This window comes from Pimephales promelas, chromosome 19 (assembly GCF_988280905.1).
Source record: "Pimephales promelas chromosome 19, fPimPro1.hap1.1, whole genome shotgun sequence".
In the NCBI taxonomy this organism is placed as follows: domain Eukaryota; kingdom Metazoa; phylum Chordata; class Actinopteri; order Cypriniformes; family Leuciscidae; genus Pimephales; species Pimephales promelas.
In genome coordinates, this window is record NC_142787.1 from 17,351,405 (window position 1) to 17,363,337 (window position 11,933).

Here is an 11,933-nt window from a genome sequence, read left to right on the forward strand (position 1 = left end):
TGCGCACATGTTGTCCAGTTACTAGATGGACTGTAATCTAGTAGCCTATATTTTGGTGTAAGATATGGACCATATCTTTTAGGGTAAGATATGACTTTGTAACACCTGGGAACGAAGAGAGATATGATTTGCCTTCGAGTTTATAAAAGCGGACAGAATTCTCTTCAGTGCCACTTGCAGCCACTATCTAATGATGGCGATGCTGGGAGTTTTCATCTCTGTTGCCCTCATCCTGGGGACAGCAAATGCAGCTTCTGTAAGTTATGATATGCTTAACAGTTCATTATGTTTATGTAGTAAGGAATATTTGACGACGAATTGAGATGGTAATACGGTTACACCTCGGGTGTGCATTATTTTAGCGGGAAACGCTCTTGTGGAATTTCTTACGCATCTAATCCCAAACCTCCGTTGCAATTCCAAAACATCATTTTAGCACTAGTAACGGAGACTTTAAACAATTAATGCAGTTATTATGAAAGGAGAGAGAGAGAGAGAGAGAGAGAGAGAGAGAGAGAGAGAGAGAGAGAGAGAGAGAGAGAGAGAGAGAGAGAGAGAGAGAGAGAGAGAGAGAGAGAGAGAGAGAGTAGTCTTTTTGAATTACCTGAATCTGTGTCTCTCTCAATGTTCGTCAATAGTGTTCGGCAGCAGCGTCTCTACTGCAAGAACAGCTCCGTTGATACATCGCTAGTACCATGTTGCTTTTAAGTTGTTAGACTATTTTACTGATAAAATCCTCAGAGCAGCGATGACAAGACAACACGTTTATCTGCGGTGGGAGAGAGAGCAGGAGAAAGATAAGTATACGCTTCCCCCTTTATAAGAAAAACATGTAATGTTACATAATAAAACATAGGCCTAATACATTTTTTTTAAATAAAATAAATAAATTATATATATATATATATATATATATATATATATATATATATATATATATATATATATGTGAAGAGTTCAGATGCAAAAGCCTCTAAGTGCCATTTGAAATTTTCTTCTAGAATGATCATTTTTATCAAGCTAGTATATTTAAGTTCATTAATTTCACTTAAATAGGGATGAAGATTACCTATGAATTGTTTGCATCTGAACTCTTCATATGGAAATAATTTATTTTATCCTATTGTTTAATATATGTGTTTGCTTCCACAGTGTCATTGTGGGATTTGGTTATTTTGCTGTTGTAGGCTGTAAGGACCTTTTGAAACAGCCTAACTGAAATCATTTGGCGAAGTGATATGGAACTTTGTAATGCGGTCAAGACTAAAGACCTGCCTGGAATTACTTTAGCCTTGTAGCATAATTTAGTCTACTATGAAGTATTATATTAATAAAGAAAAAAAAATCAAGTCTGTTCATTAAGATTTTATTATCTATTTTAATTTTAATTTTAATATGTAGCCCCATAAGGGGACATGATAAAAAAATCCTTTACTTTTCCCAGAGAAATTCTGCATTTGCAATGCAGTTTTGCAAACAAACCCAAACGTTTTAGTAGAGAACAAAAAAAAAGCACTGAACTATAATTTTTCCTTCCATCTCATATTTTCGCCCATTATCAATTAAAATTAAAATAGATATAATTTTAATTAAATGACTTGATTATTTGTTCCTTAGCAATATAACTTTACATTATTATTAAACTATACAAATAAACGTACATAAACATAATGAAGTGTTGAGCATAATAATAATATGTTAAACATAAATATAACTCTTAATCATAATAACACAATGTTATCAATAATAAAAAATATATGATCCCATCACATTTAACTTGGTATTTTAAATAAATATCTAAACCTGATCCTATAGAAAAGTATTTTGTATTTTATGGCTTTCCTGCTAAAAGAATTGCATACAATGTGGCTAAAATGCTCAAAATATTATGCTGTGCTGCAATATCTAGGGAGTTGCACTCTGGGTTCTGAGCCCTTCCCCCTGGACAGCACACCAAACACACATTTAATCTTATCCACTCTAATTATATGTACGTGTGAACTTGTGAATTGTGAACGTGTTGCAGCTGGGATCTGTGTACACGGAGGGAGGGATGGTAGAGGGAAAGAGTCGTAGTGTTGGACTCCTCCGCTATGTGGACGTGTTCAAGGGAATTCCTTTCGCTGCTCCACCTGGCAGATTGGCGAAGCCGGTTCCTCACCCAGGCTGGGATGGTGCGTATACCTGTCTGTCATGCAAGCTTGTCTAGACTGATTATGGCCTAGCTAGAGTCTAAAATAAGTGAGTGTATTAACAGCGTACTCTTGCTGACTCTACCTGCACAGGCGTCCTGAAAGCCACTGAGTACGCAAATAGGTGTATGCAGCTCAATATTCTTGGAAATGACATCTTGGGCAGTGAGGACTGTCTCTACCTGAACATCTGGGTCCCCCACGGAAGTTCCGGTAATGCAAACCTGATCTAATTCACAAGGCAAAAAAAGTATGTTAAAGGGATTGTTTTCAAAAAAAAAACAAAAAAAAATGAAAATGCTGTGATCATTTAGTCAACCTCAAGTCATTCCAAACTTGTATGACTTTGAATTTTAATTTTTGCTGAATTAGAAAACAACATTTTAACAAATATGTAGTCATATTTGAGTGACCTAGCCCATTAAGAATGACATTTTAAGTTACAAATATGTAGTCAAAAGTATAATTGTGTATCCTGTCTGTCTTGAAACCTCATTTTGCAGTGTCTACCAATTTGCCTGTTATGGTGTTCATCTATGGTGGTGCCTTCCTGATGGGTGGTGGGATGGGTGCAAACTTCTTGAACAACTACCTTTATGATGGAAAGGAGATTGCAGACAGAGGAAATGTCATCGTGGTGACGTTCAACTACCGTGTCGGATCCCTCGGATTCCTCAGCAGCGGAGATGCTGACGCACCTGGTAAATTTTATTTTATTTTTTTACTTTAAACTGGACAACAGGCTTATTTCCATATGGAGTATGAAATCTATACAGTAATAGCGATTTTAGGGGATTATTAAAGTTAATCTTCACAGTTCTCAAGTCCTCAAAACGTAGCCTTGAGTTTGTCCATTAACAGCACATCCGCAAAACATTTCAGAAACACGAGATCAAGAAACTAACGTGGAAATTAAAATAATAACAGGCCTTATTCATTCCATTTATAAACATTTCGTTTCATATAACGTTAGGCTTAAACTGCCCATAAAGGCTATGCGTGTGATTTGATAATGAGAACATATTTGCCTCTGTAACGTTAACGTTACACATTTAGGAAAACACAAATAAAGTTGTCAAAAGGAAAAGCCATTGGAGTCTATTTGCCAGCCCGATATTCAACGTAATATGCTCCTTTGTCACCCTCCACATCTTTCCCTTCCTCTTTGTATCGTCTGTCTAATATAGACCTATATTAAAAACAAACAACTAAATAAATGCTCACCTTGGCTGTTGCTATCCACCGATCCGGTGTTGTGGTTCTGACAACACGCTTGAACGTCACGGCCGAGCGCTATTTTAGTAATCACACAATAGCTTGACAATTTAATTTACATTTTATATAAATATAGGCCTACATATTCTTTTTAATTTTTTAATGAGAATTTCTTGGTAAAATATTTTATATTTTATTTTGCCTTTTAACGGACCACCTGCAGTACCCTCACGGACCACTAGTGTTCCGCGGACCACAGTTTGGGAATCGCTGGGCTAGGATGCCAAATAATCGTCCAGCGAATCCGTTGTTTGGCAAAACTTAAGTATAGCCTACTTGGAGGACCTAAAATCAAAGACAATGGGATCCAACTGTAACTCCACTCCAAACATTCTCATATATGATCTATTGAACATGTTTTGAACAGTAAATCCTAATTACAGAACAATCCAAAATGCAATAGTGTCCCACACTTCCACCTTACATTTGGACATAATGCAGAATTGCTTGGGTCAAATTTACTTGTAAGGAACGATGTGATGTGCATTTTATGTGCAGCCCTGTGCAGATCTGGCCCTGTAGCAAACAGAGATCTTATTCGATTGACTCCAGACTCCAATCCTCCTCTGTTATAGTCAATTGTAACCATAATCTTAGGAGGTCTTGCATGTTCACCACTTCATATAAGGAAAGGACGTTATAAAAACAAGAGATCTTACAATTGATTGTGACTTGAATGATCTGAGCATTTCCTGGTCGATAGGAAACTATGGCCTGTGGGATCAGCATGCCGCTATTGCTTGGGTACACAGGAACATCAGAGCTTTCGGTGGTAATCCAGACAACATCACTCTCTTTGGCGAGTCAGCAGGTGGAGCCAGCGTAAACTTCCAGGTGCTACATAAACAATCAATAAAAAATAAATAAATAAATATATATATATATATATATATATATATATATATATATATATATATATATATATATATTCAGCTTGCAGGCTTGTGTATTACATTTTAATGAGTGGGTGTACATGTGCTGGTCTGGCTATATTTGCTAGGACGAGGTCATTTTTAGAAAATGTCTTCACAATAATGAAGCAACCCTCGTTATTTGCAGGGCTGATAATTTTCACTTTAAATCTAATGGCAAAAGGTTTGCATGAGGGCTTGGTTTATTATCGGAATGAAAACCATAGAGAGGTCCTCTGTAATAAAGGTTGAAGTTTCTAAGGTCTGTTGTGTGTCCCATCCTGCACAGATTCTTTCCCCTAAAAACAAGGGCCTGGTCCGCAGAGCCATCTCACAGAGTGGTGTTGCTATCTGTCCTTGGGCCGTCAACAGAAATCCACGACTAGCTGCTGAGAAGGTGAGCATCGTCTTCATGAATGTCCCACATTGCTGAATACCCATTATAAAACAGACCTAGCACATTGTGTACAGTACTATAGCATTTGGTATACAGTGGACCCAAAATCCTTAAGGGTTTGTTTACTCTCATTCCCAACCTTTTGCGAAACCCTTTACTGTACGCTTGCAAGTGTTTACTTAGTGAATCACCTGTTCTGTTTCTCATACAGACTGGCATTCCAATGATTTCTGTCAGTTAATAAGTAATGAATAGAGTTGACAACTTGGTTTATTTCTAAAGGTACAATTATTTCTTCAAAACTATATGGGTAAAAACTGTGTGTGCACCTATAGATCGCAACAAAGGTAGGATGTCCTACTGATAGTGGGATGGTGGCTTGTCTGAAGATGACAGATCCAAAGCTTGTTACTCTTGCTGGGAATATTGAATTGAGTGCATCTGCTACTGGTAAGAACTTTCAGAATGGCTGCTTGTGTTTTAGCCCTTTACAAGCTTTCTATAGCAATAGTTGAACCAAAATTAAAATTCAGTCATTTTTACTTACTCTCGTGTCGTTCCAAACCTGCATGACTAGTCTTTCTTTTCGATATTATTACAAAGAATGGGAATACCAGTGAACAATTACAAAGAATGGAAATACCAGTGAACAAGTTAGTGTATAAAAGTCATGCAGGTTTGGAAAGACATGAAGGTGAGTAAATGATGACATAAAAACTATCCCTTTTCAATGGTTGCATGTGTTTCATTTGTGGTTTTAATCAGCAAAGTCAAAAGATCAAATCTGACCATCTCTTCCAGATCCAATTGTAAACAAACTGTATCTGTCCCCCGTCATCGATGGTGACTTTCTTCCTGGGGAGCCTGAAACCCTTTTCCAAAATGCTGCTGACATTGACTACATCGCTGGAGTCAATGACATGGACGGCCACATCTTTGCTACCGTTGATGTCCCCTCCATCGACAATGCTCTGGTGTCCACCCCTGTGTAAGTGTGCTACATCAAAGTCCATTTTTTGTCAAATTTTAAAGACCCCATTAAACCAGAGACAGAGTTTGTGGCTTTTGTTTATGTATGTTAGCTTTAAGGCCATCTATATGCTTATATAACATTTAACATTAAAAGTTGGCAAAAGTAAGCTTAAGCAGACCCATACTTAAATTATTATTTTATTTTTTTTATTACAAACATATGCTTAATATAGCATTTTTTTAAAGAACATCAAGAAGTGCAGCTTAAGGAATATACTTTTCAAATAAAAAAAGTCATAAAAGTCAGAGATCATTCTAATATTCTTAATTTGCTGCTCAAGATACATTTTATATTATTATCAATGTTTTACAGAATGAGAATATACACATTTTTTGAAAACAATTTTTGTTTTCTGCAAAAATAGTGATGTAAACTAAAGGCAACTGGCCTTTCAACAAAGGGGCAAACCGATGAGTCCTATGCAGAAAAACTGCACCGGTCTAGTCATTTCATTGGGCCTTTAATAATCCAAACAACAACATAATTGAAAAAAAAAACTGCTATTGATTTATAACAGGCAAGATGTCAGGGATCTCTCGATTTCACTTTCTGGAGCAAGAGGACAAGACGCTGGTACCGCAACTTATCAGGAGTACACCATCAATTGGGGTAGTAGCCCTAGTGATAAGGATATTAAGAAAACAATTGTGGACATGGAGACGGACTACATCTTCCTGGTGCCAACCCAAACGGCCCTGTACCTCCACACTGACCATGCCAAGTAAGCGGACTTCATCTTCTTATTTACTGACCTCTAAAGTGTGAACTGAATAGTAGAAACCTTAAAACAACCTTTTTTCTCCATCAGCACTGCACGAACCTACTCCTACCTGTTCACAGAGCCCTCTCGCATCCCTATCTTCCCACTCTGGATGGGTGCCGATCACGCTGATGACCTGCAGTATGTGTTTGGGAAGCCGTTCGAGACTCCTTTGGGCTACTTTCCTCGCCATCGTGACGTCTCCAGATACTTGATTGCCTACTGGACCAATTTTGCTCAAACTGGGTATATAAACTTTAAAATACTTTATCTTATTCTAATTTAATGTGTATAGTCAACAGTAAGAATTAAATTATATTAGTACTGTCAATCGATTAAAAAATTAACTAGATTAAATCACATTTTTTTCTGAATAATCATGATTAAAAACATTAAATAGTAATTATGTAGTAATTTCACTGTTAATCTCCAAGTTAGTTTAGTTTACTAGTCTCCAAGTAGTTTAGTTTATTTATATAGGTCAATTAAACAACACTTGCACAATGTTCAAGATGAGAAATAGCAATAGCTAGGTAGAATAGGAAACTTCCTGGCAAAAACTCGGGGGCAGGTTTGGACACCCCTGGAATAGTTTTTATTAATATTTATTTCCGTTTTAGTTTGTTATTTTGTTATTTAATTTGTAATTTAAAATATTGTTTAAATGTTTTAGTTTTAGTTAAAGCTGCAGTCCACATTTGAGAAAATACATAACCAGCCAGTGTTCAAAACTATCTGCTTGCTTAGCTCAATTCAAGCTTGTAATAATGTTTTTAATGTCCAGTGGTACTGGTGGATTTCCGCGGGAGATTCGAGCATGTCTTTGCGTCATTACGTCATATTAGTACACATAAAGAAGGAGTCTCGGATAGTATATCGAGTCATTACCTCACATCTGTACACATAAAGAAGAGTCTCGGCTAGTAGGCTATATTGTGTGTGGGGATGTTGGAGGTGGAGATTTATAGCCTTTTCTCACAGCACTTGATATACCGTAATTAAACGTATCAAGGCGGATCCAGAAAGGTTCAAACGACCAGTGACAACTAGAGATTCACCCATTGTAAAATGCAAAACACTTCATTCGGACTTCGGAGTGGCTACAGAAAAAAAAAAGAGACTGCAACCAGACCCATGCGAAAACAAGGATACATATCGGAAGGACATTACATGTAGTCACGCAATGCTTACGTTGTTAACATTAACAATTTGAGCACAAAGTATAATTTGCACGATTTTGCATGATATGATAACTTGTTAACGATTGTTAGATTTAATTGGCGTGTTTTACTGCAATGTCTGACCCAGAACAAAAGTGGATGTTTCTTACTCCCTAATAACCCTTGTGCATAATGAAAGCTAAAGTGTCTCTTTCTCTCTCCCTCACAGTGACCCTAACAATGGTGAGTCCAGTGTTCCTGTAGCCTGGCCCGAGTTCGCCGGCACTGGCCATAAGTACGTAGACATCAATGGCGATATGAACAGTAACAGTGTGAAGCAGATGTTGAGAACGCGCAAGGTTTACTACTGGACTACCGTCTTTGCCAGCTACCCGTCTATCTAGAAGAGCTGAGCACTGCTAACCTGACTGCAGATTCTTTTAGCAGTTAATATCATGCTAAGATTCATGCAATAAACAAAATATATGATGATCAAAACCAGCTTTTATTTATTTATTTGCCATGACATGAAAATACTGCTGTTTGGTGCTCCAGTTAGATGAGAGAAAGTTTACAAAGACAACATTTTTGACATCAGATTCATAGATAACTCTAAAAATGTTCCACTACATTACATGTGTCAAACTCCACTACTGGAGGGCCACTGTCCTGCAGTTTAGCATCAATACACCTGCCTGGAAGTTTCTAGTAATCCTGAAGTCCTTGATTAGCTGGTTCAGGTGAGTTTAATTAGAGTTGGAGTTGAACAGTGACCCTAACAAAGGTGAGTCCAGTGTTCCTGTTGCCTGGCCCGAGTTTGCCGGCACTGGCCATAAGTACCTAGACATCAATGGCGATATGAACAATAACAGTGTGAAGCAGATGTTGAGATCGTCATCGTCGAAGGTGAGCCAGAGAAACCTACACTGTCTCCAGCATCCGATGGCGACTGTTTGCAATCTGTGCACGGGCCACATCATACCCCCTGACATGCACCAGTTTTGCGTCGCCTGCATGGGACTGGCCCATGCTGAGTCGGCCCTCAGGGATGAAGGGTCCTGCGAGCACTGCGTGGACATGTCCCTCCGCGCTCTCAAGGCCAGGCGGGACGAAGCGCACGCAGCAGCGGGGATCGGGCCTACCGCCGCCACTGAGCCGCTGGTTCGGGGTTCGACCCCACCTTCCACCCCCCTCGTGAGGTCGCTGTCTTTGTGTTCTTCAGAGCCAGTGAGGAAGACGACTCTATGTCCCTGCCTGCCTCCGAGAACGATTGGGGCACGGAGCAGGCCACACCCCTAACAACTGCGGGACAAGACGCCCCGGCGGACCTACAGGACGAGCTCTTTCGTATCCCCCTGAAGGCAGTCGAAGAACTGGACCTCTCGTGGAAGACTCCCGACGAGCTGTCAAAGAGTACTCTGGACACGTGGTTCCTCCAATCGAGCCGCCGTCAGGCCGCTTCGAAAAGAGGAACACCGTTTTTTCTGGATGTGCATGTCCATCAGCCGGAAGTTGAAGCCGCCATTGTAGCAGAACTTCACCTGCTGTTAGCCTCCAATTCATTTTGGGTCACTTTGACAGCGAATAACTTTACATCTGAGGCGTCCAAAGACTCCATTCGTCCATTATTTATTTCTAAAGAAACACGACAATGGATAAAACGCTCCATTACTTTGTCTCTTGCATTATGGCCCCGTAGATGCCTTTTTGTGAAAAATAGGCTAACGATTGCGTCATCACTACGCAACTTTCTGTCGCACAATAGAGACATTACCGAATAGGCAACCTAGAGAAAAGATCGCGGCAATCTTTTACTGTCTATGAGGCAATCGGGGGGACATGGAGGCACAGTCGAGGTAGAAGCCCATAGATGGAGAGTCCATAAAAGCAACGGGAGGAAATATTTCAACAACGTTTTGGCTTGGCACAGCTACTAGAAGTTTTACAACTGTCAGACTGTGGTCACGCTCAGTTTGAGCCTGCGCAGTCGCTCAGACATCAGAGAGGAAGTGCAAAAATTGGGCTTCAGCCTTCTCCGTTGAAATCAATGGGGTCGCTCTGTCCATTTATTTTACTGTCCATGGCATGAGCACGTAGTGAAGTCGTGGGCGGCCCCGCAATCGGCGTGCACCCTCACTTCCACCCAGGCCATGTTTGCCCCCCGGTTATACTGCTCGGGATATGCAAATTCTGACAGTGTTTTGAGAGCTTGTGATTGGTCCCGTTGGGCCTATCAGAGGCTAGAGGTTCACTATTACTCATTCCCTCTTCTAGAGGTTACTAACCGAGAATGTTATCTGAGATAATTGCGCGTTCATACGCTGGTTTAAAAGGAGATATGTATCGATAGAAGGAACTTTGATCAGTACCGCTGTTATTGGCTGCTCACGCGCGCTCAGTTTTTCACCAAGGCCAGGAGCAGAACACCTTCACAGCTGGTAAATGTACTTTAAAGGGTAACTAAACCCCTGGTCAGAGCCTGACTCCACCCACTGGCAATATTTGAAAATGCTGAAAAAGTGGGCAGACCCCAGCAGAGATAGAAGGGACGAAATAGATGCTAAAACACTCTGATTGTTTTCAAAACTCACAATTCCAATTCCCGACTCCCTACAGTGGTTTTGACGACACAAGATATTTTTATACTGCCAAGGGCGTAGCTCGCGTGGTGAGCTGAAACCTGGGTACGTCACGAAGTGCGGAACATCCAATAGGAAAATTCAACTGCAGTAGCCACCTTTCAACCTGAAGAGGGCAGCACTAAGACGTTTTTACACCATATATTGTAGAAATAAAACACTTTATAAACAAATGTCATAAAAGTTACTCAAATCAATGACTGGTTTTAATAAAGATCCATTCTTACAGATCATTAACTAAAAAAAGTTGGTTTAGTGTTTAGTTACTCTTTAAACGTTTGTGGGCAGTGTGTACTTTTCCTTTTATTTTTGATGCATAAGCCATGTGTTGACAGGTTTACCCCTACAGTACCCCTAGAAAACCGAGGATTTTGAAAATACTTGACAACTTAAAAAAAAAACTGGCACTAGAGATAGAGTTTCTTCATATGAACTTCAGAGTAAGTGCTATTTCACACTGAGTACTATTGCTAACTTTGCATAATATCTCTTATTGCAGTCAAAAGATGACTATCAATGGCTATCAATTCTTTACAAAGAACAATTAAAATAAAACAAAAAAAAACTGAGCATATTTGTCTTGTCTTTTATTAATATTAATTTTTCTGATGGTGCAATGTTGTGTAATATGGCCCATGCAATGTCACAGATTTTCAGACACTTTAGTTGGCTAAAGTTCACTTCTTTGTGTGCTCTTGTCCTGGCTAAAGTCGCATTGTAACTGGTCTGGGGTTTGGGACAGGGAAAGGGATCATAAAACACCTGTCTCCAAGCAGGATCCTGTTGTAATCACCTGAAAAATTCAGTTCTGATAGTGATAAGCATATAAAGTGTGCGTAATACAGTGAGCTTGTAAATACATTTTTACTAACCACGATCAAATAATGTGCATAAATCTCTGAAAACTCTTAAGTCGTGCAGATCCTGGCCATATTTGTGATAGCATATGGACAGTCACACACTGTTGTGGAAATTTTAATATTGACTGATATGAATAATAGCCATCATGTGCTTTTCTCTCCCCCCCCCCCCCCCACACACACACACACACACAGACATGATGTGTGTGATTAGTAACACACGCATAGCTATGATAGTAACAAAACAAAAAAAACGATTAAATTAAATAAAAAAATACTTGTCGCCAACATTAAATACAACATTGCTATAGATGATATTATAAACAATGAGTATTCAAATATTTCGGGAAATACTCAATGGGTGTTTGTTAATGTTTATGCGAAATTCATATTTAAAAAAAAAGAAATGTGCATATTAAAATGCTACATATTTTATATTTAGCATACGTTCTATACATTTCATCTACCTTTCTTTTAAAATCAACAGATCCTCCAAACAAAGACTTTGCCAAATGCACTTAGTTCGCACTGTACTTTTATCGCTCTGAAATCTCACCTGCATGTGGGCGTGGTCTCGGGATGTCAATCGTGCGACGCGTCACGTATCCACTGCGCTCTTGAGCGCTACACGGACATACTGTGTGTGACATATAGAAAAAGCATGCATAAACAAACCCTACCGCTTTCTGTCTGCATAGAAACAAAA

The 11,933-nt window shown here is 39.2% G+C and overlaps 1 protein-coding gene and 1 long non-coding RNA gene across 3 annotated transcripts in view; one reads left to right on the forward strand and one right to left on the reverse strand.

The window, feature by feature from the left end:
• LOC120490651 (bile salt-activated lipase-like) lies at nucleotides 1–8,226 on the forward strand. The gene is made up of 11 exons (XM_039687975.2): nucleotides 1–256; nucleotides 2,027–2,174; nucleotides 2,286–2,405; nucleotides 2,696–2,893; nucleotides 4,171–4,301; nucleotides 4,668–4,775; nucleotides 5,111–5,225; nucleotides 5,577–5,763; nucleotides 6,326–6,529; nucleotides 6,617–6,814; nucleotides 7,958–8,226. The coding sequence occupies exons 1-11, from the start codon at nucleotides 191–193 to the stop codon at nucleotides 8,130–8,132; spliced, it is 1,650 nt and encodes a 549-aa protein (XP_039543909.2). The 5' UTR covers nucleotides 1–190; the 3' UTR covers nucleotides 8,133–8,226.
• LOC120490657 (uncharacterized) overlaps nucleotides 7,957–11,933 on the reverse strand; it is a 34,965-nt gene continuing 30,988 nt past the window's right edge. For both annotated transcript variants that reach the window (XR_016147568.1, XR_016147567.1), the window contains 2 exons: nucleotides 11,784–11,864; nucleotides 7,957–11,160 (listed from right to left, as the gene is read on the reverse strand). This is a non-coding gene — a long non-coding RNA (uncharacterized LOC120490657). The remainder of the gene's footprint in view (nucleotides 11,161–11,783; nucleotides 11,865–11,933) is intronic.

What these genes read in the sequence shown, in the direction of transcription:
- LOC120490651 (XM_039687975.2), top strand. Translation starts at nt 191, where the DNA reads ATGATGGCGATGCTGGGAGTTTTCATCTCTGTTGCCCTCATCCTGGGG. An exon ending in GGTCCCCCACGGAAGTTCCG is followed by an intron (nt 2,406 to 2,695) that starts GTAATGCAAACC and finishes CTCATTTTGCAG; the next exon opens with TGTCTACCAATTTGCCTGTT. An exon ending in GCTCTGGTGTCCACCCCTGT is followed by an intron (nt 5,764 to 6,325) that starts GTAAGTGTGCTA and finishes GATTTATAACAG; the next exon opens with GCAAGATGTCAGGGATCTCT.